Genomic DNA, 27309 nt, shown 5'->3' with positions numbered 1-27309 from the left:
CTAATAAGCTGTGGTTAAAAGGAATATATGTAAAAATGAGAATTGTTTCACTTCTTAACTTTTACAGAAAGAACAATAATATAAATATGCTATTAATTTATATGTTAGAGAATATGTTCACTAAATATAAAATTCTAAATGTTTATTTTATTTTAGACATAAAAGCACAATCATGTTTACTTGGTTTATTTTCTTCCAATAAACCTCTATTGCTATTGTTCATCCTATGGCAGGATCTTAAGATTCAGTGTTAGAAGATACACCTCTAAAAGAGTAAGTTTTTTAAAGAAAGAAGTACAATTTTATGGAAGTGCAAGCAAAATAAACTCTTTCCTCTCACAATTTGTGTTTACCATGGCATTTCCTCTTGGCAATAGTAGCACTAAGATAGTCTTCATAGATCAAAATCTTTAGGTGTTTGACAATGCAACTTATGTTCTCACTGAATATAAAGAAGTACTATGAATAATTTCTAAACTTCTATTTGAATTTGAATTAAGACTGTCCAAAAAGACTACTTATCCAAAAGTATTTTAACTTGCTCATTTTATTTTCATATGTTTACAATTTTATTTCATAGACATTGGGTTCACAATATTATGGGATATGTAGTGGACATGCAAATATTGGTGGATAAAGAACTGTATAATGTAACTTCAAAATTGTAAAAAAGTACAAAAAATATAAAGACAAATTAAATACTGTCACAAGTTTTTTGGTTTTGCTTTTCTGTTGTTGTTGTTGTATTTTTGCTTTTTAAAAAAGGCAAGTGCCATCCCTTTAGAATCTTGGAGCAAGTTATCTTTATCTGGAATTTCAATGAACAAGACTTATTCTTGTCTAAACCCTTCATTACTCTGTTGACTTAACTTCTTGCTGGTCAAAATCATTTATTAACTTTTTAATGTGAACCAGCTTGTTGTACAGAAACACACATCTGTTTTTTTCTTCACAAAATTTAGGATTAAGCTGTCGCATTTTCTGATATTCTATTGAGATTTTTTTTGTAATATCTTGGTATTCTTTTGATCCTGGGGAAAATCCCTTCCTTGCAGAATCTAGGTCAATGATTGGTGTACAGGAAATCTGTATCTTGTCATACATGGCCTGATATTCACTATAATCTGCCCGGAATTCCTTCTCATAACATTGACGTTGATCAGAGGAAATTATATTGGTATAATTAGACAAATACTCTGGAGTCCCAGATGTAGTACTGAACCTTCCAGAATCAGCAAAAGCTTTTTTAATTTCTTTGTTGGAATTTGATTTCATAATTTCATCTTGTTTGTTAAAATCAGTCTTCAGTTTCTCTGCGCTGGTAATGTAATTTGGGATGCTTGTTTTTCGCTTTGCAAATGCACATTTGAATTTCTCAGGCATGAAATGTTGCATTTCTATGGGCTTTGAATGCTTTTTTTGAACAGAAGAACAGGATGAAGTTTCTGAGGACGTGCATTTATTCATTTCTTTTTCAACCGTGCTACCATCATGGTGGATGCTGTCACATGGGTGTTGACTCTCAGATCTTTCTGGAGCACTGCGAACATTACCATTGGATTTCATGAGCAGTGGTGAATTCGAAATTGGCAGGTGAGAGGTCGGCAGCGGCAAAGGGATATATTTGGTAGTAGCTGCAGAGCATGGCAGAATCACTGACTTCTCACTGCTTACATAGCCATTTGAAGCTAACTGCACAGCAGATTTAGGGGAACAAAGTCCTCCTTTGTTTTTAATTAAAGTGTCAATACCAGATACATGGAGAAAATGATCCTTTGTTGATGTTGTATCATCTGTTTTAGAAACTACAGATGTTTCTTTGCAATGGGTGGCCTTGGTAGCATTGTGGAATGGATGCAGTTTCCTGGAAAGCACCAAATCCAGTGACTGCTTGTCTTCCTTATTATAACCAGGCCAATCTCTCTGGACCTCTTTGAAGATACTGTCTTTTAAAGTATATGACAAAGTAGTGGCATTCAAATTAGCCACCTGCAGAAGAATTTTTCCAAGAAAATTGGTGTCATTTATTTTGATACCATCCTTTTGCAATTGAACAAGAAGTTCTGATTTCTTGTAGTCTTTCAGTGCCAGTAGGTGAATCACCCTATCCCTAAATGACCTCATATGGACACCATTGATCATCCGTGACTTTCGGATGGCATTTGCAGGATTGAGGGGGCTTGTTCTTTTCCTCTCAGGTGCTTGATCAGGAACAAAATGAGGTGCTTTTTGAGCTGGCATTTTTTTCTGTACATATGATTTTCTAATATTCTTCCATGTGTTGCAAGATTTCTCTTCTGCTTCGGTCATTCTCTCTGGAGTCATCTGAATAGAGATACCAGCTCTACTCACTGTCATTTTGTCTTGAAGTGATTGCAAGCAGTTGAATTGTGTGCGAGAGTTTGACATATTTGGTTGGGCATTCCCAATTTTCTCTTGTTGGCTATCATTACTCATATTAGATAATTGAAAGTTAAAGGTTTTTATGTCTGTAGATGAATGGTTTGATGTGATTTTGTTAAGTTGTTGAAATCCTTGTAATTGAGAAACTTGAGAAGGGATTGGATGCTTACTGTTTTGGTACATGGGATTAGCCTGGAAGGTTGACCGTGGAATCCCCATAGGCAGTCTACTGACATTGACTAACCCTGGCTCTATGTTGTCTGCCTCCTTCACAGGCATCTGTCCCTCTGGATGTATGATTTTTCCTGTTGCTCTGCCTCCAAAGGCAGCCACATGGTCATATCTGTAAAGATTAAAGTTTGAAGAAAAAAATGATTTTACTCTTCTTAGCATACTTGACCTATTATTACCTTTGTTTATAAAAATATACTTACAGAAATTTTTATTATAGTTGAATAAATAAGAGAAATAGCTGACAGGAAAATTTGGAAAATGTAAAATTGGTTATAAAACATCTTTGATTTGCCTTTCATCTTTATAGCTTTTCTTCAGGAGACTCTGTTGGCTCAAACTGAAAATTATGTTATTCCCTGAGTTCTGTATGAGAAAGGCATCTCCTCATCAGAAATTCAAGTAAAGGTACTTGATGGTGGAATCAAGAGCATCTACAAGTTATTAGAGACCATAGGAGAAGGTTTCTCTGTGACATGATTTAAATCAAGTTTATGTTACACTTAGTCTGTCTTGGAAGAAAACTTTAGAGTATTTTGTGGGATTAGAGCTTAGACTATCCAAAGGACGTTACTTGAGATGATATAATTTATATTATTAAGAATAGATAAAAGAATTTAGAAGTTCTTATTTTTAATTCTTAATTCCTCATACATCACTAATAAGGGGAACTGTTTTGTTTCATAATTGTTCTTCTGTCAGCCTATTACTTGATATCCCTTCTTCTCACTAATGCTCTTTCTCTATTATCCTTTCTTCTTTATTTAGAATCGCCATATAACCATTGTACTTAAGATAGTGTCCTAACAATCATACTTACTACAAAATTCCCTTTCAATTGTCTTATATAGAGTACATTTATTACCCGGAACCAGATTACATTTGCTTGTTTCATGTCAGTTAATTTGACCAGGATATGAATTTAATAAGGGATTAGGTTTTGTCATTATTGGTATTTCTCTGACTCTAGTAGCTAGAGTTATCCCTCAAAGATATAAGGAGAAGTCAGTACTTTAGAGAGCATACACTAGCAGCTTAACAGCACACCTGAAAGCTTTAGAACAGAAAGAAGTTAATACACCCAAGAGAAGTAGAGGGCAGGAAATCATCAAACTCAAGGCTGAAATCAACCAAGTTGAAACAAAAAGAACTATACAGAGAATCAATAAAACCAGGATCTGGTTCTTTGAAAAAATCAACAAGATAGATAAACCTTTAGACAGACTAACCAGAGGGCACAGAGACAGTATCAAAATTAACAAAATCAGAAATGAAAAGGGAGATATAACAACAGAAACTGAAGAAATTCAAAAAATTATCAGATACTATTACAAAAGCCTATATTCAACACAACTGGAAAATCTGGATGAAATGAACAATTTCCTAGACAGATACCAATTAACAAAGTTTAATCAGGATCAGATTTAAAATCTAAATGGTCCAATAACCCCTAAGGAAATAGAAGTGGTCATTGACAGTCTCCCAACCAAAAAGAGCACAGGACCAGATGGTTGTGTTGCAGAATTCTATCAGACCTTCAAAGAAGACTTAACACCAATACTCTTCAAATTATTTCACAAAATAGAAAAAGAAGGAACACTGCCCAACTCCTTCTACGAAGCCACAATTACGCTGATACCAAAGCCACACAAAGATCCAACAAAGTAAGAGAACTTTAGACCAATTTCCCTTATGAATATCAATGCAAATATACTCAATAAAATTCTTGCCAGCTGAATCTAAGAACACATCACAACGATCATTCCCCATGATCAAGTAGGCTTCATCCCAGGGATGCAGGGATGCTTCAATATACAGAAATCCATCAATGTAATCCACTACATAAACAAACTCAAAGAAAAAAAAAACACATGGTCATTTCATTAGATCCTTAAAAAGCATTTGACAAAATTCAGCATCCTTTTATGTTAAAAGAATTGGAAAGGACAGGAATTCAAGGCCCATTCCTGAATATAGTAAAAACAATATATAGCAAACTGGTAGCCAACTTCAAACTAAATGGAGAGAAACTTGAAGCAATCCCACTAAAATCAGTAACTAGGCAAGGCTGTCCCCTCTCTCCATATTTATTCAATATAGTACTTGAAATTCTAGCTAGAGCAATCAGAAAACAAAAGGAGGTCAAAGGATAGAAATTGAAAAGGAAGAAGTCAAATGATCACTATTTGCAGATGATATGATAGCATACTTAAGCAACCAAATAAACTCCACCAGAGAACTACTACAACTGATAAACAACTTCGGCAAAGTAGCTGGATATAAAATTAACTCAAGCAAATCAGTAGCCTTCCTCTACTCAAAGGATAAGCAGGCTGGGAAAGAAATTAGGGAACTGACACCCTTCACAATAGCCACAAACTATATAAAGTATCTTGGTATGACTAAACCAAACAAGTGAAAGATCTTTATGACAGGAACTTCAAGACTTTGAAGAAAGAAATCAAAGAATACCTCAGAAGATGGACAAATCTTCCACGGTCTTGGATTGGCAGGATTAATGTAGTAAAAACGGCCATCTTGCCAAAAGCAATATACAGATTCAATGCAATCCCCATCAAAATCACAACTTAATTCTTCATAGAGTTAGAAAGAGCAATTTGCAAATTCATCTGGAATAACAAAAATCCAGGATAGCTAAAACTAGTCTCACCAGTAAAAGAACTTCTGGGGAAATCAGTATCCCTGACCTCAAGCAGTACTACAGAGCAATAGTGTTAAAAACTTCATGGTATTGGTACAAGGACAGGCAGGTAGATCAATGGAATGGAATTGAAAACCCAGAAATGAACCTGCACACCTATGGTCACTTGATCTTTGACAAAAGAGCTACAACCATCTAGTGGAAAAAAACAAATGAAAAACCTCTTCAATAAATGGTGCTGGTTCAACTGGCAGCTAGCAGGCAGAAAAATGCAAATCAATCCATTCTTATCCCCTTTTACTAAACTCAAGTCCAAGTGGATCAAGGACCTCCACATAAAACTGGACACACTGAAACTACATAACTTCATACATACATGAATGCTGTTTTATACTTGATAATGATCCTTAGTAAATATATACAGAAGTAAGCTGTATTTCTTGTCTTTATGTCTATAATCTTTTATATATTTTAAAAAATATCCTACTTATAGTCTTATTTCCAGGAAACATCAAGATGTCTTCTGGCAAACAAAACAAAGTAAAACTTGCAAGAGTGTCACATTGTCACAAAATATAAATTTTATAAACATAAAAACTTAAAAATATAGATAATTCATGATCTCCAAGATGAAACTGAATAATATATGTATCACCATTCAAACTTATTACATATATTTAGTATAATTTAAATAAAAATTTCAACAAGGACTTTATTTCTGTCTATTCTAAGAAGAACTAAAAGAATTTGCAAATTATAATAAGCAGAAAGTTTCTTTACCTAATAATAGAACATAAAGCAACAATAATTAGCAAAGTGAGGAACTAGTAGAAAGTCTAGACAAATAGATTATAATGAGCAAAGTAAGAGAATGTACTAGAGGATAATCAAAACTATTATCATCAGTCGATACATGGTATACTATTATGGAAGCATAACTAAGTACAACTTGTCAACATTTTAGCAAAGATATCCCATTAAAATTTTCCATTATAATACAGGTATATTTTGTATATATTATAAGTTGAATATAAAATTAAATTATATGACATCAAAGGACTTTATATTTCAAAGTATGAAGTAATTATGTAAAATATATATCTTGGTACATAAAATTGTTTTTCTTACAGTGAGTACTCAAGTTTCATTTCATTAACCATCAAAACTTGCTAACAAAGTATAAAAAGGCAAAGAATGATAAGAGTTATATTACATGATTTTGAGTTTTGAAGAACTGACTAGATTGCATGGATCTTAATGCTAATTGTTCAAATTATTGAACATATTTCTAATAAACTCCCCATTAATCTGGTGACAAAAATAATGTTGCAGGAATTGTTGGGCCACCTCTGTTTAAAAATTGGGGACCGCACAACTGCAAAAGCATCTCTTGTAGGAGGACCTAATGGAGGGATGCCTGAGAGACCAAGGACTGCTGACACAAACGATACCAGCGAGCTGGGAACTACAGTTTAGAAGAGATGCTTTCTTGGGACCAATGGGGGGCCAGGTGGGTGAACAGAATTAAAGGAGCGAGCAGCAGTGTTCAGATAGCTTGCTGAGGCTTTTCTCACCTTCTCCAGGAAGTTGACTCTGCACCACCTTACCTCAAACTCCAAGGGCAGGTAGGGTCAAACAGCAAGTAGCCCAGGGCACAGGCAACAAATATATTTTAAAGTATGTAAAATTTTGTTACTTTTGAAGAATTCTAGTTTGCCACACTGTTACTAATACATTAAATGCTTATCTAAGAAGGGATTGTGAGGGTAAATTAGAATAATGTATTAAATGTAATCACCCACACGTTTGAAGGACCTTGAATAATTTTTCCTCCAATATCACATGATAGTTTTGTCTGGATACCATTTTGTGTCTGATAAGAAGCTACTTTCTGATTCACAGGCTGCATCTTGATAGTTTGTACTGGGATGTCAAAAGTATATAAGTATCTGTTTGGAGTCCCCTTTATAAGAACACTAATATAATTTGTGAGAACACATTGTATTCTGTAGCACTGAGAATTGTGAAACTTTGTTTCTCAATCCAACTCATATTCTATGAAACATGTATACCAACTTCTGTACAACACCAGCTCCAGTTTGACAGCATCTCAAAACAGCTTTGATGACTATAGATACCCTATGTAAACTAACAAGATCATTGATACCCAAACGTTGAGATATTTTATGTGTTAAAGAAGGAGGCATTTATAGGAGGTGTATTAGATCTCACTGGTACTCATTATATAGCACATGTTTTGTTTTCAGAGTTAAAGAAGGAACTTCACAAACATAAGTTCAAATCACTATTGTTAGTTTTCAACACCCTTGAGTTCTAGCCAAATGTACAAATAGGTCTACACTTTTCTTACCTGTCCATTGCTTTTTTGTCACCATCTAGGTTATAAGCTTTCTGGAGCACTATATTCTCTGTGGTGTGCCTTCACACTGCATTTAATGCCCTTTGCTCTGTAACTAACAACATATCAGTGCTTCTAGAACTCTGACATCACCATCACTAATCTCCTCTAAGATTCTCTATCTTAAAGTAAAACTTAAAGTAACATTTTCCATCTTAAAGTAAAGCTTCCGTTTCCTTAAGAATATTATTTTCATTCATCCCTGTTAAATCAGTGTTTTGGTTGCTGTTTAAAGTTTATAATTTTATTTTATATGTGTAGGTGCTTTATGTTCATGTATGTCTATACACCACTTGCATACCTGGTGCCCCTTGAGGCCAGAATATAGAGTTGGATTTCCTAGAACTGAAGTTGTAAGTAGTTGGGAGCCACAGTTTTGGTCTAGAGAACTGAACTAGAGTCCTCTAGAAGAGGATCCTCTTCTCTTAGCAACTCAGCCATCATTCCAATCCCTATGGGCTTTGTTTTGCTTTATTTTGTTTTAAGATTCTTTATAAATCAAAGTGGGTATCTTAGATGGAATTTCTATACCAACAATAGACTAGATGGACTATAAATAGCTAAATTCTGAAGCCAGGAATGTATAGAAGACCACCTCCAATGGCTCTATGTTGTTCTTTCCCTTTGTCAGTTGTATGCCTATGCCCTGGCTCTGAAAGTTGATCTGTGATCACTGCTATCTCCACAACAATCTAGTGCCTTGATTTAATTCCTGAGAATCCTCTAGGCTGAAATAGCCTACTTAGAGTTAATTCTACCAGTCTGTGGCTTTTGCGCGCACCATGCATTGTACTAACTAAATGTAGTGGTTAGTTTTTATTGTCACTTTGATGCAAGTTTGACCCACCTAGGAAGACAGAAAGTCAATTGAAGAATTGCTTGAATCAGATTTCCCAATGGATACAAGTATAGGGCATTTTCTTGATGGTTAACAGATGTAGGAGTACCCAGCTCAATCTTATTGGTACATTCATAGGCTGGGTATAAGAAATCTGACTGAGCATGAGCCTAAAAGAATCACTTGTTAGGCAGCTTTCTTTTGTGTTTCTTGCTTTCAGGCTAATTTATTGAGTTGCTACCTTGGCTTACCTCAATGATGTATTGTGATCTGAAATCATAAACTATATGAACCCATCACCCTCATACTTCTTATAGTCAGAATAGTTTATCAGAGTTGCAGAAAAATAAACTAGAACAGAAAATGAATGCTAGAAATCTGGGCTGTTGCTGTGATGAACTTGTCCAAGTTGTTTTGGGAAGGATTGTGTGACAGTAATTTTCATCTAGAAAAGCTTTTGAATTTTCAGAGTTTAATAGGGCATTCATGGGAGCTTAGAAGATAAGAACGCTGAAGGAAATACAGACACTGGAGGTTTGGCTTGTAAAGTTTCAGAGGGGAGCAAAGACTCAATTGGATTGTTTATGTGATATTTTAGTTTAAAAAAATATGGTTGCTTGTAAGTGAGGTATGCAGAATCAGCTGTGAATAACAAAAGACAAATGCCACAGAAGTAAAACATTTGCTTTAGTGAGACAAAGGAGGCTAATTATCTGGAGGGAAAAAAATGAAACAACAAACACAAACCAAGAAAACTCATCTGTGATTAATAAGAGATCAGCAGTGTGAGCTGGACCGGGGAAAGGAAGGATCTCTTTAGGGTCAGCACACAGAAGCTGTGGTATAAATGGCCAAAACTGCATCTCATCCTGGCTGTGAACTTGGAAATGTATAAAAATCTTCCATGCAGTACTGCTTTTGGAGACAGGAAAGCTACAAGGTTGTTGATAAAGATCAGATAAGGATTAGCACACCATATGACACAATCCAAGTCCATAAAGAGATGCCAGAAGAGGACACTGGTAAAGATCCAATAAGTTTCAGTGGAGAACAAGGGATACTAAGGGTATGAGACAACCACCAAAGACAATAACAGGTTCAGAAAGGAGCTATAATAACCCTGAGTTATGTACTAAGAGTGCATACTACATCTGGCAGAGATGAAGAAATAGGGCTACTTCAAGCTCCATGGAGCCCAAAAATGTATGAGTCTCAGAAACTTACATTGAGGTACTCAATTTAATTTACTCTGCTAGATTTGAGGTTTGGCTTTGATCTGATTGTTTTTGTTCCATGCTTCTTCCTTTTTAAATAAGAAAATGTGAAACTTTTTTTCCACTTTATAGGACCTCATAGATAAGAAATTTTTGTTTTGTTTTGTTTTGGACAGTGAACTTCTAAATAATTGGCATTTTAAGCACTATTGGACTTTTAATTTTATATTATATACTTTGGTATTAACATGAGATCTTGGTAATGAATGAGAAAGGAATGTTTATATAGTTTCACAATGATAGTTTTGTGTGTCAAGTAGAGAAGGTATAGATTTTACTGATTAGTTTATATTGTGAAGCTGGAACAAACTTGACATACCTGGGAAGTCTGACCCTCAATTTAGGACTTTTATAGATCAGATTGATCTCTGGGTATATCGATAAACATGTTAAAAATTTCTTAATGACATAGCATATCCAATGGCAGATAACAAATCCCTATCTAGTTCGGGTTAGTGTGTACAAGAAAGCAAGTTGAGCAAGGCAGAAAGTGAGCCAGTAATCAGTGTTGTTCCATGGTTTCAGCATCCAAGTTCCTGCCTTAAAGTCTTGAGAAATGCAACTTGAACAATGGCATAGAATTTTTCTGAGTTGCTTTTGAATATGATGTTTATTATAGCAACACAAAATCAAAGTAGGATACAAAGTTTACTTTTTCCAGTGCTAAATCTAATGTATGCTGGGGATCTTTAATCTGGGCTCAAGATGGATGGAAACCACAGTCAGTAATATGTATTTTTTCAGAATAATTCTGTTAGTTTTCACAGAACATTTTTGGTTTCTATTTAGATATTTCACCAGTATCCTTTTTTAGTGGCCTAAAGCATTACACTTTTATTTTCTAATGGTTTAGATATCAGATATCATAAATGTATTTTCAATCTTGTGCTTGCTGAAGATTTTAAAATTTCCTCTCATAATATATTGTCCTCATTTACATTAGTTCTTTGGTTATTTTGTATAATAGATTTTGATCATATTCATAAACACAGATTAAACTCCCTTTCCCTCTCACCTAACATTGTGTCCCCTTTTCAGTTATAAACTCATCAAGTAGAGGTTTTGCTAACTCTGTGCTATTGGGCTTGTGGTATATTGTTCCTTTAAATTCTGTCACTGTTTTAGTATGTTTGTAATAGAATTGGTCATATTTCTTTCCCCACTCCTCTTAGATATACCCTACCTCTAAACACCCAAAAACCAAAATGGAAAAATCAAAATGAACAAGTAAGAAAAATTCCAATAAAATAAAAAATAACAATTTTTATTAAATTATAAAATAGTGTGTGTGTGTGTGTGTATGAGTGTGTGGGGGTGTGGGAGAGTGTGTGCGCGCATGCACGCACATGCTCATGCATGCATGCACAGTCATAAAGTTCCATTTAGATTGTTTAGATGGGCCAATTACTCCTGGGTGTGAGCCTGCCTTGGTATATGGTTTAAATTCCCAGTGACACTCAGTTTCCTGGAGGGAAAACCAAGAAGGAGGATAACATTTGAAATATAAATAAATAAAATATCCAATTAAAAATAAAAATAATTATAAAAATAAATTCCCAGTCACATTCCTTTTGAGAAAATGAATTTTCCATTTTTCAGCAGGTATCAATTGAAACATTTTAGTAATATCTTGATCAGATATTACTTTAGAAACATCCTTTAATATTTTAACCAAAGCAGAATCGTTTCTTATCAATGTGAATCTAATTTGTAATCATTGTGTATTATCTGAGAATGAGTATTTTCCTTTTTCATTGAAAATTCATGTTTAAGCAATTGTTTTCTCCTTGTACTTTATTGAAGTCAATGTAAGTCAAGCCTCACTTTAAGATTTCAGTACCTTTTAATTCAGAAATTGATATTGTGACCTTTTGCGTTAATTATCTTACTATGCTATTTCATGGTTCTTTGTATGTATGTTTCTATTTTTCAAGTCTTGTTTCTATTGGGATAAATAGTGTCTTTTAATGAAAAATCTTCCGTTGAGATCTTAATTTCATGAACTACTAAGGGGATAAAAAAGGCAAAAAATATTATAAATTATGAAGCAAATATTGACAAATGATATGAAAATGTATCATATAAAGGAGAAAATAAAAAAACAAGTTTTAATAAAATAAATGAAATATACATATACATATCTTTATGTATTTACATTAAATCAAGGATCCACAAATAAGAGGAAATATGATACTTGATGTGCTAAGCTAAGCCTGGTTTATTTTGCTTAATAATTACCTATTGCATGCACTCTCCAGTAAATCATGGTATCCTTCCTCTAATTGAGTAAAATTTCATTATATATGCATTTTTAGGCACTCAACTGTTAACATGCACTTAGTTTTCTTGGCTGTTGTGAACAGTACTTCCACAAATACCAAGATGCCCATGTCTCCTTGGTGTTTTTAGAGTCCTTCAGCTGTGTAACCAGTGTTTTGAGGAATTTCTGTAGTGACAATCTGTCAACACATATAAGTGTTCTCTTTCCTGTGTATCCCTGGTATAATTTATGATTTTAAAAATGATACCATTTCAGAAATAATATGGACTATCAATGTACTTTTAATTTTTTAAATCAACTTTAACTTTTAGTTTTTATTGGTGAGACTGCTGAATTTTTTCATAAGTGCTTTAATGATTTGTACTTTGTCTTTTGAGAACTGTTTGTCCATTTCATTAGCACATTTATTCTTAGAGTTGTTTACCTTTAGGGTGTTATTTGACTTTTAAAATTCTCTATGTATTGTACATACTGACCATTTCTCAGATATTTAGCTAGAAAAGATTTTCTCTTATGTTCTAGACTGTCTTTTCACTTGAATGTTTTCTTTGGTGTGAGGAATATATTCTTTTTAAAAAAAATAGTTACATATTTAATGTTATTTTTATTATTTAAAACTATTTTAAATTTTAAACATATTTTGATCATATCCTCCCTTCTCCAAGAATTTCCAGATCCTCTTCAACTCCCTACTCACTCAACTTTAATTTATCAAAATCAAACAAAACCCACTATAATAACAACAAAAACAACAAGAAAACAAAATGACACACCACTTCCTGCTAATAACACCAAACTGTAACCAAGTAAAAGTACACAAAGACTGTGAGATCATTATATGTTTGTTTACTACTCTTGTACATGAGGTCTGTACTAGACTGTTTTGTACACCTACAGTGTTACTCAGAGAAAGTGCTCTCCAATGAAGAGGCTTTTCATTTTCATTCAATACCTTTATGTTCTTTTTTAAAAACGTTTATTTATTATTTTATGTATATGAGTACCCTGAAGCTATCAGACATACCAGAAGAGGGCATTGGATCCCACTACAGATAGTTGTGAGCCACCTTGTGGTTGCTGGGAATTGAACTCAGGATCTCTAGAAGAGTAAGTCAGTGCTCTTGACCTCTGAGCCATCTCTCCAGCTCTGCCTGTATATTCTTATGTGATTTCCACATACTAAAATTTATTTTCTAAGATGTTTTCTAGTCCCCCAAAGAAAAGAAATGCTTTTATTTCCTTGAGACTATAATAAAACATAAATTCACACATGTGATTGGAAATTCTTTAATCTTAGAACAGCATATAAGTATTGCTTACTTGCTTTTCTTTTTGTTTAATTTTTTGAGTGTTTCATTTAGCCAGGCTGGAAAACAGCTTGCTATGTAGTGAAATATAACCTTGAAATGCTGATATTCCTGCCTCTGCTTCCTGGGTGCTAAGATTAGACATATGTGTCACCACTCCTACCTAGAAACCATTTCAAGGAAAGTTTGTGTTCCCACTTTTCTCCCTTCATTCCTGAAATACCTTTGTAGTTCATACTGTAGTTCTTGCTCCTCAAAATCATGTTGTAAATTATTTTGTACCTGAATCAATTTAAACTGTGAAAATTCATTCTATTTCTACACTTTTAAACACTGTGTGTGAGAGGAGATATTTGTGCTATAGCATCTATGTGGAGGTCAGAGGTCAACCTGCAGGAGCCAGCTCTCTTCTCTCACTGTGTAGGTATGAGGGATTTCATGAAGTTTATTGAGCTTTCAGCAAATGTCTTTACTCACTGAACCATCTAGTGTTTATATCCTCCCTTCTCCAAGAATTTCCACATCCTCTGGAATGTCCAATGGCTTCGTTGCTGAAATTTAAGACCCTCTGATTCTGAAACAGCAGCTATTATCTTGTGTTTTAAAAGATATTACCAACATTGGTAGTCATTTGACTTTTGATTCCAATTTGATTATTATTTCTATCTACTTAAGACAGACCATTCTAAATACACTGTTAAAACATTGGTTACAATTGTGCAAATGTGTATTGTTTTTAAATGAAGTTCTGTTAGAAATTAAAGTTTCACATTTATGTAATATATATATATATATATATATATATATATATATATATATAATAACATACATTCCTAATTCATTAGTGAATAGAACCTGGTGTATGTAGAACACTCTTGGTGTATCTAGAAAAACCAAATAGTCCGAGGGAAGTTTCCTGTAAAACATTAAACATCTACAGTAGTTGAGCTTCCATATTAAAATAGGAAAACATTTACTGCCACTTCTTATTTTTTCAAATCTTTTTATTTCTTATGCATTAGTGTTAAGCCTTCATGTATGTCTGTGTAAGGGTGTTTGATCCCTGGAACTGGAGCTACAGACAGTTGTAAGCTACCATGTGGTTGCTGGGAATTGAACCTAGTCCTGTGGAAAAACAGCCACTGCTCCTAACCACAGAACTATTTCTCAGCCCCCTAAATAGATCAACATTCTATTCAGTAACTCAAGTTGGTTAGTATAAGGTTAAACATTATATAATCTATTGTAGACTGTTGGTTTGTAGGTTTTATAGTTACTTAAATATCCCATAGTTTTTCTATATTGTAATCTATCTTCCATGGACCTAGAAATTGTCCATTATTTTAGTAAATGTTTTGATGATTTTATTATTGTTGGTTTCATCTTGAGATTGCATTTTTATTAATCTAGTAGATTACTTTTTAAAAAGTAATATATATACATATATTAGCAGAGTCATATTTTTATACATTGAAAAGGCATCTCATGTTGGCAGAAAAATAAACATAGGTAAGTGTATTCAATATATTCATTGCATAAAAAGATAGTAGTTACCCAAAATGAGGGCATATGTGATTGCAATCATAATCTGTACCACAAAAATCTTGCCAGTAGCAATACATGTATAATTGTAGATTATATTTTAGCTTCTTATTTAATTTTGTGGTTGAATGTTGTAAGTTCCCTTATTCACTTATTACTTTCACAAAATCATAGATCAAAATAACTTAGTTCATTTCATGTAACTTTTTTATTTCATAACAAAGGAGTCTGAGAACCAGAAAAGACAATTTTTCTAGATTAAACTGTTACACTTGAAGAATTTTATTCTAGTCCAATAGTTCTCAAGCTTCCTGATGCTCAGACCCTTTTAGCACAGTTCCTTATGCTGTAGAGATTCCCAATCATTAGTTATTTCATTACTATTTCATAATTATAATTTTCTACTGTTATGAAACCTAATGTAAATAACTGATAGTTTGGATATTTGACATGTGACCCTCAAAGGGAATGAAACCCATACAGGTTGAGAACCACTTACCTAGCCCCTTGTTTATCCCTTGCACTAAAATCTATATTCAGGGTTTAACTGAAACACAAAAATGCAATAGTCATAGATGTAGCCCAAGAAGCTCTAAGTTGCACATATATAAATGTCTACTTTAGAAAATGAAGTTATTGAAGATTAAAGTCTCATATACTTATGCTTGTTCTCAGTAAACATTAGGTATGCATAGATCCATGTGTAATGAATCATGGCAAAATAATATTACTAATTCTGAGGACATTATAAAATATCATAAAATCAATAAAACATGACACATACAATCCTGTTATCATCAGAAGAATGGCATCACAATTTTCTAAAGATGAACTGGAGTTATGGAAAAGTGAACCTCAGTATGTTTCTAAAGAAATCAATGAACTTTTAAAAACTCAGGATTTATCTTTAATGAAATATTCTTCAGGTTGAAACTTAAATCAACTTCCCACCATTAGTAAATTATAGAAATTAAACAATAGAATTGCATTGCTTAGGAAAGATTAAGGACACAATAGTGACAAAAATGAATTAGTCAATTTTGACTCTGTTAACTTGGGACTGAATGAACCAAATCATGGTTGTTAGAAGTCTTTGGTTCCACAGTGAATTAGACATCATGAGAGAACTTTTACATTACACTTATTGAATATTTCAATGTTGTTGCACTCACTACAAAAATAAAATACAATATTACTATTATACATATGTGTAAGTAAAGAAAGATATATTAATATGGGGATAATAACTGTTATAAATAATATATCACCCACAGGGTCTCAAGGTACATTACTTGACAGAGTAGAAATGCCCAGTTCTTCAATTTAGATAGGTCTGGCACTGAATTTTATCTCACCTCATCTTATAAAATAGCACACAAGCTAACTAATATTATCAAGTAGAAATTCTTCATGTATAAAATATGGAATATCTGAGAGACAGCATTTGCACATCCAATTACTCAACAACCAAGCTACAACCTCTGGTATCTACATTAGTAACCTACCTTGAGGATATGTTGTGCAATAGCAGCACAAAATTTGTGAAAGTAACCAACTACTATCTAATTTGAATTAAATTTCACTCCATAACATTGATTGTCTAAGAAACTGAGATCTGATAGGCAATGAAGTCTATGTGAAAACCAAATACTAGTCATCTGCTAAAGGAAACTAGCAACAAAATGACTCCTAAATAACATTCCAATACACTCATAAATAAGTACCTTGCTCAGCTATTATGGGAGAAGATTTAATTTTCTGTAGGTGGAAACAAATGCAAGATCCACAGTCTAAACTAGATGGGGTCCCTACACCAAGAGGGGAAGTAGATACAATCTACCATCCCTAACCCAGAAACTATCTCCAACTGATAACTGTTCCCATAGTAAGTAAATAAGTAAAAACCAAAATAAACAAACAAATAAATAAACAAACATAGTTTTTTACAAAAGATTCTTTCTGGGTATGCAAACCACACCACGCACAACAAATGGCCAACACAGAACCTACTCAGTATTATCTTTGGAATTATATCTGTGTAATGGCATATTTTTTAATGGGTTTTCTAAATGTGTGTGTTTGTTTTTTCTTTGTCTGTATGTGTTTCATGTCCTATGCATTTTTGTGTGTCTTTTTCTTGTTTGTTGATGTTGTATTATTCTGATTTTATTATTATTTACCTAATTATATTTTTAGATCCCTGTTTGATATCTAATGAGAGAGAAAAAGAAAGGACCTTGTAATGGTTGGAATATTCTTGACCAAGGGACTGGCACTATTAGGAAGTGTGGCCTTGTTAGAGTAGGTGTGTCCTTGTGAGAGGAAGTGTATCACTGTGGGGGTGGGATTTGGGGCTCCTATACTCAGGCTGTGACCCATGTAGAATTGTATCCTGTTGCTGCCTTTGGGCTGAGATATAGAGCTCTAGGCTTTTCCAATACCATGTTTGTTGGGATGCTGCCATGCTTCTCACCATGATGATAGTGGATTTAATCTCTGAAAATGTTAACCAGCCTAAATGAATGTTTTATTTTATAAGAGTTGTGGTTGTGGATGAATGTGATGATTTTCACATTCCTTAATGAAATCCTAAGACAGAAGCTTTTATGTCACCTTCTATTACATTAAAAACTATTCCTCAGCAGGAAGGTATTCAAGTCCATTCCTCTAGGCTCTCTGTCTGAAGTTCATGGTATCTTCAGCAATAGGAACTTACCTTCTACCTCTTGGGTCATATCAAGGGCAATAGCAGTCAGAGTATCCTTACCAACCACTCAAAAGTGCACTTCTTATGCCTGGCATTAGGGTTTTTGTTAGGTGGTAATACCATTGTAAATTTGATTGATTTTGAACATGGAAATATAAGTCTTTACCAGTCTATTTTTTAAACACATCAAGATAACAGGGAAAGTGAAATGTTTGGAATAGGGAAGGGTCTTCATGAGTTATGAGCTAAATCATCTATTTTTCTCCATTGATACCATTTTTACTTTAAAATAAGCATTTCTTTGGTAAGTTTGGGTATTTACAAAATAGATTATTCAAAATGAAGAAGGTGAATCCTCACAGAAACCAATCAGAATGATAACATCCAAACTCTTTAGGAATGATTGAAATGTTGAATTACTTCATCCACCACAGTAAATGTGAAATCTATTCAATACTCAGACTTCCTTCTGTGACATTAATAATATAGGGCAACATGATTGCATTGCTATTTTATAGATATTTGCCAAGTAGAAATAAATGTTTATATCTATAGAATATGAAGAAGAATCATATTCATAAGCAATAATACTTAAACTTAATACTGAAGTAATAAATGCATTATTTAACAGGAAGTATTCTTAGTTGAAAAGCCATCCTTCCAGCCTCTCATTTTTAAATATTTTTTTCAATTCAGGGTTTTACTGTGCAACCCAGTAATTCCTCAAACTGTTGATTTATTTATTTATTTATTTATTTGCCTAGGCATCCTCAGTGCTCTGATTACAGGAATATAGACCACATAAACTCTTGTATTTGTGAAAAGGCTCAATCCTATTCACTAAAGAGAACACAGTTAACTATGTGTAAATAAAGTCTTTAAGTATACCTGAGTTCCATTGTTTCATTTTAAACTTTCTGTATGGTAAATATCCAGAGCTAAATAGTATGCAAGAAAAAGTTTTTAGATTTTTTTCAACGTTTGAAAAAAAAATTGAAGAAAATTCTTGAGCCTTTACAGACCCTAATGCCTGCTCTAGGCTAGGCTGTTGTAACTTAAACTTTTTCATATATTCCATTATTTCATATATTAAAAAATTATTTTGGTTATTACTAGATTATAAATAGCATGAAAATATGAAATTTGCTGTGGTAATTTTCCACTGTGCTATTACCAGTATATAGATCAGAAAGAAACTGAAGTCCTTGCTTCAAGGCCAATCTTCTATCTCTAAATCCAGTATTGAGGCATCTGTATAGTCACACAATGCATCTAGTGAATCTATCATCTTCACCTAAAATGGAACACGATACAAAATAATAGCATTGTTAAGAGACTATTTGCCTAACATTCATTTCACCCATTTAAATTTTACTTCAATTTGATTAGTATATTCACAAAATGTTTCAACCAAAAACTCAGAAAAGTTTAGGATTTCTTTCACTCTAAACAGAATCTATTGGTACACTTAGTAATAATTTTCCAAATCTTTCCAAACCGTATAGACATTTGTCTAAAGATTTTGTCTGTATTATTCTGCTTTTAACATTAATATATGATCTTTTGTGGATAGTTTCTTTGTGTTAATTCGTTCACTTATAAAAAACTTCATTTATTTTATATTTTCCATTGGCTAAACAATGTCATGATAATATTCAGAATGAGAAAAATGTCAGTCACAACTGTAAGATCTTGATTGGGGAGAAAAATATGACAATATATATCAGTTTCCTTGATACTTGTCTCATAAAATAGTAGGGCACACATGCACACACACATATGTATTCATACATATAGACCACATACACATACATACACATATATGCATGCATGCATAATGCATATACAACACACACACACACACGTTAAAATGTGAGAACTGGCACACACACACACACATACATGTTAAAACGTGAGAACTGGCACACATACAGACACACACACACACGCGCTTTAAGATATGAGAACTAGTCTAAAACTTTAAATCTTCATTAAAGATATTTATACACATATTTTTACAACCCAGTAATCAGGAAACAGCATAGATTTTTAAATGGACAGAAAACACAATGTCACCAAATATGTAAAGAGGAAAAATAAACACATGTGTTTCTAGGTATTCAACCATAGTGCTGAGAAATGTAAATATTAAAAATTTCAAGTATTTAGTGCTGAAAACACCAGGAATTTGTTGACAACATTGCCTTTGCTCAAAATGTAACAAACTCAATAGTAACAAAAATGTCTGTTTCAGTACGAATAAACATGGCATTGACTTGTCAAATGCTTGACTCAGTAGCACCTTTAGGGAGCCATCATGCACTAATCTTGTAGTTCTATTAAAATATTCAAAAAATATGCATTTATTACTCTGAGGAAGCCAAGGCATAAAATTCATAAAAAGTTCAAGGGCATGAATATTATCCCCTTATATATTCAAAACAAACACTGAAGCCCATACATTTGTCAGAATTTTGTCAGGAGTTGAGAATTTAAATAAAAACAAAAATTATATTAAAACAGGGTCCTAATTACAAGTATCCAACACTTTTATAACCATTTTAAAAGAACTTAATAATGACTGTACAAAATTGTATAAGATTCTGGTGAACCTTAGCTTACCAGGGACCTCCTGAGTGAATGACATGGAGCCAGAAATTGATGTACAGCACATATGATCAGTTTTTATACACACCAATGGTCAGGTACTCCTCACCCCCAGTGGTCTGAAGAATGTTAATTAGCCTATCCCTGCTGGAGGGGAGGGTGCTTAAGTTTTAAATGACCTTTCTCTTCCAGTCGGGGAGGGTTCTGGTGGAATTTTCCTCAATTCCTGATCTGACCTCTTCAAATAAAATAAAACTGATAGTGTTATAGAACAAAAAGAAGCTTCTATTCAGCCACTAAAATTTAAAATAGGTTTCTTAAAAGTTTATTTGTAACTTTAAAATAAAAACAATTGAAAAAATAGTTAAACTATAATGTACTTAACAAAAGTACTTCAAATATAAATATAGCACCAAAACTTTTGGTTTACCTACATATTCATGACAAGAAATACCTTGAGAACATTGAACATACTCTATCTTAATATCAGTATTATAGTATGAATTTTAAAACTGTCTGTTGTCAATATCTCCCTAGAAGTCAAGAAACTGAGTGTAGCTTTAATAATTCACACAGATGTCTTTGATATTCCAATTTATAGCTATCATAATTATCTCCTGATTGATACTGTATTTTATAAACCAATAGAAAAGGCTTTACTTAGTAAATGGAATTGTCAAGAATTTTTTTCTCAAAAATTATTCTCTATACTCTATTTTTGAGATTATATCCACATTATGAATGGTTTTACTAATTACTTTGTATCTACATGGAGTGAAATGGGAGAGTAGAAAGATGATATTATAAACAATACAGAGCAAGTTTTGGTTGAAAACAGAAACATTTATTAGGCAGTAATTCTTAGAAATCATGATTAAATTTTTCCTTAATCTGTCAAATTTCATAATTTTCTTATTTTTCTGGATTTCTCAGAAAAATATTAAAATGTCCCCCAAAGGTTATAGACTCTTTAACAAAAACCCCAGTGTCAAGCACGGGGATCCTCTATTTCTTGGTCAGGGGAAATCTAAGAGACTCCTAAAACAGACATTCTATCACTGTTGTTCTTGGTTGCCTCTCAGAGGTTGAGCTAAGTCAATTTTGTAGAAAACACCATGGTATTTTAAACATATAACTAACAGTACCTGAGCTGATCTGACCTGAAAGCTTCCTCTCTGAGGACTAGTTTTCATAGTACCAGAAGATGCTATACAAACTTCCAAGGGTACACAACAGCCCTACATAGCTATGCTGCCTATGAACCACAAACATGACTAGCATGGAAAGATATTCCTAAAGTTGCAGTAGTGGTGCTCATACTCTGGTAGTAACCAATGGCTGTTACTTGAAATTAAAGGTCTTCTATTCAAAGGAATACCATATCTGTAAGCTAAGAAAACAACCGGTGGTTAGTGAGGTCATGGATCTCCGAATAAAACCCATGATTACCAATTTAATAAACCCACATAATTCCTTCCTGCATTCTAAATATTTACTTTTATATCTGCAGATAATTGTAGACTTCACTTTGTTTCAAAGTAAGCTTTCTGATATTGGTCTTGGCAATCATTTACCTATTTGTGAGTATGACACCAAAAGCAAGACAAACAAAAAGTAGCAACATAATAAACTAAAAAATAAATTTTACACCACAAAATATATCATTAGAAGAATAGAAGACTCCTCCATTGGGGTCTCTCTGCTCAGTCCAATGGTTAGCTGTAAGTATCTGCATCTGTATCAGTAAGTTCTGGCAGAGCCTGTCAGGAGACATACATAACAGGCTCCTGTCAGTAAGCACTTCTTGGCATCAGCAGTAGTGTCTAGGTTTGGTGGCTGCATATGGGATGGATCACCAGGTAGGGCTGTCTTTGGATGGTCTTTGCTTCAGTCTCTGCTCCATTTAGTCCACATATTTCCTTTAGAAAGGGGGAATTCTGAGTTAAATTTTTGGAGATAAGTGGGTCTCCCCATCCCTCAACCCAGAGAGGGGGGGCAGGGGAGCAGGGCATGGAGCATGCCTAACCTCTGGACATGGTCTCAACAGGTTCTCTGTCCCCTTTGTGGAGTATTTCAGCTAATGTCATATCTGTTGGGTTCTGGAAGCCTCTTGCTTTCCTGGCATTTGGGACTTGGAGTTGGATACCCCAAGTTCCCCATCCCCCATTTCTACCCACTTCTGTTCAAATTCCTGACCTGCTGTATATCATCCCTGTCTCCTCCCATACCTGATCCTAGCCCCCTTTTTTCCTCTCCCTCTACTCTCTTCTTCTGAAGTCCCTCCTTCCCTCCACCTCCTGTGGTTGTTTTGTTCCCCCTTCTAAGTAGGACTGAAGCATCTACACTTTGGTGTTCCTTCTCCTTGTGCTACATATGGTCTGTGAATTGTATCTTGGGTTTTACAAGCTTTTCCTAATTTTCACTTATGTGAGTATATACCATGTGAGTTCTTTTGTTACTGTGTTATCTCACTCAGGATGATATTTTCTAGTTCCATCCACTTGCCTGTGAATTTCATTAAGTCATTGTTTTTAATAGCTTAGTAGAACTCCAGTGTGTAAATATACCATCTTTTCTGTACCCATTCCTTTGTGAGGAACATCTGCGTTGTTTCCGGGTTCTGGTTATTATAAATGAGGCTGCAATGAACAAAGTGGAGCATGTGTCCTTATTATATTTTTGAGCACCTTTTGGGTAGATGTCAGAAGCCATAATGGGACAAGCTAATTACTAGCAGGTGATCATCCTGAAATGGCCTGCTTCGGATTATATAATCTGCGACAGGTGCACCCTTATTAAGCAAGGCTGTAAGGGATTCATTTTGGGAAAGATTCCTGCTATGAATATATTTTTTCTGTTATTATTAAACATATGTAACAATCACTAAGTGGTAGCACACCCCTTTGGAGCAGATCTTTGCAGATCCGTGAAGATGTACTGTCTTATATTAATGCTATATAGACAAATAGATGAGTTAAATCTTAATGATGATCCTATAAGAATTCCAAAATTATATCAGTGATTATTAAGCTCTTTTATAGTGGGGCTTCTATTAGGTCCTTTTTTGATAGTTAAAGCTGCAGCTGCCAGTCTCCCAAGTGCTACCAGTTAATTGCTCTTAGATGGTAACCTGATTTTCTCCTACTCAGAGCACATTCCAACAGGTTGTAAAACAATTAACTAATGGTTGTAAAAAGGGAGCTAATGATTTTTTATAGGTGCTAGGACAGAAGATAAAGTATTTACTGGGTTTATCTATACAAAACCTCACCAATAACTTCATTGTGGTTTTAAACCTTCAGAGAACCTTTGGAGTTGAGCAAGGTGATGGATGTTTAGCCAGATAATTACTCCTAATGGATATGCATGTAAACGGTCTCTGTTGTAAACTTCTATTTCAATTCATGATTTGATTTTTTTTCATGAGAACTATAGGTAATAAAAAAAAAAACCTAAAACAGCAGTGTGTGGAATGCAGAGGAAAAGAGGAACAAAAGAAGAAGCTGCTGAGAGCAGCAGGAGGAGGCAGGTTTCTCCTTACCATGGGACAGCACAATTCCCATGGTAAGGACAAGGCAGGCTTAGTCTTACCAAAAGGAGCTAAATCCTACCCCTGAATTTTGAAAGACTAAGTCTTACTTCCCTCCCCTCCCCCATCCCCCACTGACACTCTTCCCCATCTGATGCCTCAAGAAGAACCTACAAAAAAGAAGAAACCCAAGCTGGGGTTAGTATACCTGGGTCCTCTGGTAGTGCTATGTCCAATTCTCTGATGGACCTCCAGACTGATTTCCAGAATGGTTGTACCAGCTTGCAATCCCACCAGCAATGGAAGAATGGTCCCTCTTTTTCCACATCCTTGTCAGCATCTGCTGTCACCTGAACAACCCCATAGGAAGAACAATATCAATCAACCAGACCCTCCACCCTAAGAGCGCCCAGGGGCTAAACCACCAACCAAAGAGTACACATGGCTCCATCTGCATATACAGCAGAGGAAGGTTATACTCAGCATCAATTTTAGGGGAAGCCCTTGGTTCTAGGGTGGTGATGTGGAAGGGGGAGGGTCTTGGAGCACCCTCATAGAAGCAGGGGGAAGGGGGTTGGGACAGAGGGGTTGCAGAGCAGAAACCAGAAAGGGGGATAAGATTTGAAATGCAAATAAATAAAACAACCAATAATATTTTTAAAAAAGAGGAACAAAAGATAACTTACAGAAGAGGACCAAATATTTGAGATTTTTGTATCTGGTAAATTGTTAACACTCAAAGTATATACAAAAATTGAATAATATTTTATGTAACAGTTTAAAAATAAGTAAAGGATTTGAATGGACATTCTAAGAATGTCAAGTACTTATAAGCAAAGGTACTCTTTGCTGATAATACTTAAGTAAATACAATATCAAAACTGTAAAGACATCTATAAAATGTTAGTGGATTGACAAGATGTCTCATCAACTAAAGGTGCTTGTGTGACCAATTCTAATGATTTGAGCTCGATCACTAGAATCCAAAGATCTTGGAAAGAGAAGAAGGAGTCCTACCAGTTATCATTTGACCTCCACATGTGTTCTGTAGCAAAACTGAGCTCATGGATAAACACATAACAAATAAACAAATAAAAAAAGTCAAGATGTTTATTATCAAAAAGATAATAAAAAAGTAGTAACAGATGTTGAAAATTAAAATTTGTCCTGAAAATATAAAAACATAATATTTCTTTTAGATGGTGATTTAATTTTCTTTTAGTATTACCCAAAGGAAGGATTACCAGATTGCATAATAATTTTAATTATTTTCTGAGTAGCTATAATAGTATTTTTTCATTATAATATTTTCTCATGGTCATTAAAGTATTATTCACAGCAAGCAAGATATAGATATAGCCTAAATTTTTGTGGCTCAATGAATTAATAAAGAACACATACTAAACACATTATTTTTAATTTTTTATACATAAAAATACAGTTTTAATGAAATAGACTCAGATATCTCCAGCATAAAAATGAAAGATTTACTGTAATTTTCAAGAGCATGCATTTTTGGAGGCTATTATTCTTATTGAAGCAAGTTATATAGAAAAGTACTTTATGATATCATTTTATCACTTCTATGTGCATTCTAAAAAATCAACTTCATTGAATCAGAGTAAAGTGACAAGGAGATATTGAACAGAAGATAGAGATCGTTGGTAACAAGATAAATAATTCTGGTAATTTAATATACAACAGTATTATTACAATTAATAATCTTGTATTATTTACTTGGAATTTGAAAATAAATTATTGAATTGTTTTCATTATATATACATAGAAAATAACAACTATGAGTGGTGATGGATATATTTATCTGTAGTAATTGTTGTACAATGGTATTTCAAATAATTACATTTTATAACTTGAATACATATTATTTTTATTATTCAATTATAAAATATTATCTCATTCTAATATTTTAGTGACCAGAATTGATTATCCTTTAGCTTCCAGAAACAACTATTGAATTTTGAGTGTCTAAAACACTAGATACTTTAAATTGCCATTTTCACAAGAAATAACAGTAGCTCAGTACATTTAGGGTATGATAAATATCTTCTCTACTCACTATATTAAGAGGTGGGACTTTGGGGAGGTGATTAAATAATAATCATTCTGTATTCTTGAATGGCTTTTTCTGTACTGCTCTTAAGAGATTTGAAGAGCACCCTAATTTCTTTTGGAATTTTGAAACATAGGAGGTCTGTGAGAAAGTGCTGTCTGTGAAGAATGTGCTCCCATCAACCAGCAAATATAGTCGTAATTTGATATGAAAATTCCAGCTTCTAGAAATATAAAAAAATATGCTTGTTATTTATGAATTATTCATTGTAAGGTGTTTTGTTATAGCAGCATTAACTAAAACAGACACCCAGTTTTCTGAATATGAAGTCCAAATTTAGCTTTCTTCTTAAAATTAGTTCTATAAACATTGGTTCCAACACAAAAATCAAGCCCCCAACACACTCCTTCCTCACTCTCCCTGCCTCTATGAGGGTGCTCCCCCATCTACCCACCAACTCCTGCCTCAGTGGCCTAGCGTTCTCCTATCCTGGGTCATCAAGCCTCCACATATTGATGCCAGACAATGCCATCTTCTGCTACAAATGCAGCTGGAGCCATGGGTCCCTCCATGTGTACTCTTTGGCTGGTGGTTTAATCCCTGGGAGCTCTGGGGAGTATGGTTGTTTGATATTGTCAATCTGCCTAGGATGTTACAAACCCTTTCAGCTCCTACAGGACTGGTCCTGTTAAGTACCCAACAGTTCACATATAATGCAGGCTTGGGTGTGTGCTAAGTCAAAGGTCAGGATCTAGGTCTGGGTAGTTGTTGAACTGGTTAGTCTGCAGTCTCTTATTCATACCACCAGGGCACCCTTCAATTTACTCAGGCTTACTCACCAATACTGTCATTGGCTGGAGCCAGATCCACTATGCTGCTCAATCAAGGTCCCAGGCCCACTTTCCCAAGTACTACAGATGGCAAGGTGCTGTGCCAGCTCTTCCACTAAGCAGGCAGGCATCTGTGTATCTATAACCCACCCTAGCCATGTATTGACAGACAGGCCATCTATCCCAGCCTGTGCCAAGTGGCTTCATGGTCAGCAGGTCTCTGGATATCTCCTGACTTACTTTGAACGTGCACTGTCATCAGCACAGACATGAAACACTGTAACAACCTCCTTGTCTCTGACATCATTCAGCATACCAGCCAGTGGTCCCAACCCAAGGCAAGTCATTGTAAACAGTATATTATGTTGTAATATTTAAGCATTAGATTAGTGTTGTGACACAATTTCTACTTAAGGAAACCTTGCAACCATCCTTTTACATTCCTATTAGATCTTTTATTCCTTATAAAGTGTTCTCTCCTGTCTCTCCTCTGTCTCTCCCTCTCCCTCTCCCCCTCCCCCCTCGCCCTCCCTCCCCCTCCCCCTCTCCCCCTCCTCCCCCTCTCCCCCTCCCCATCCCCCCTCTCCCCTTCCTCCTCCTCCCCCTCC

At 34.3% G+C, this 27309-nt stretch overlaps 1 protein-coding gene across 1 annotated transcript; it reads right to left on the bottom strand.

The window, feature by feature from the left end:
* Positions 1–852: 852 nt before the first annotated feature.
* Positions 853–27048, bottom strand: LOC127674720 (RNA polymerase II elongation factor ELL2-like). Its single transcript, XM_052170359.1, has 2 exons — positions 26942–27048; positions 853–2746 (listed from the first exon to the last, which is right to left on the bottom strand). The coding sequence occupies exons 1-2, from the start codon at positions 27046–27048 to the stop codon at positions 853–855; spliced, it is 2001 nt and encodes a 666-aa protein (XP_052026319.1).
* Positions 27049–27309: the final 261 nt, after the last annotated feature.

The sequence above is a fragment of the Apodemus sylvaticus genome, chromosome X, assembly GCF_947179515.1.
Source record: "Apodemus sylvaticus chromosome X, mApoSyl1.1, whole genome shotgun sequence".
Classification (NCBI taxonomy): domain Eukaryota; kingdom Metazoa; phylum Chordata; class Mammalia; order Rodentia; family Muridae; genus Apodemus; species Apodemus sylvaticus.
This window is presented reverse-complemented; position numbering and strand designations above follow the sequence as displayed.

What these genes read in the sequence shown, in the direction of transcription:
- LOC127674720 (XM_052170359.1), bottom strand. Translation starts at nt 27,048, where the DNA reads ATGACTTGCCTTGGGTTGGGACCACTGGCTGGTATGCTGAATGATGTC. An exon ending in GATGACAGTGCACGTTCAAA is followed by an intron (nt 2,747 to 26,941) that starts GTAAGTCAGGAG and finishes TAATCTTTACAG; the next exon opens with ATATGACCATGTGGCTGCCT.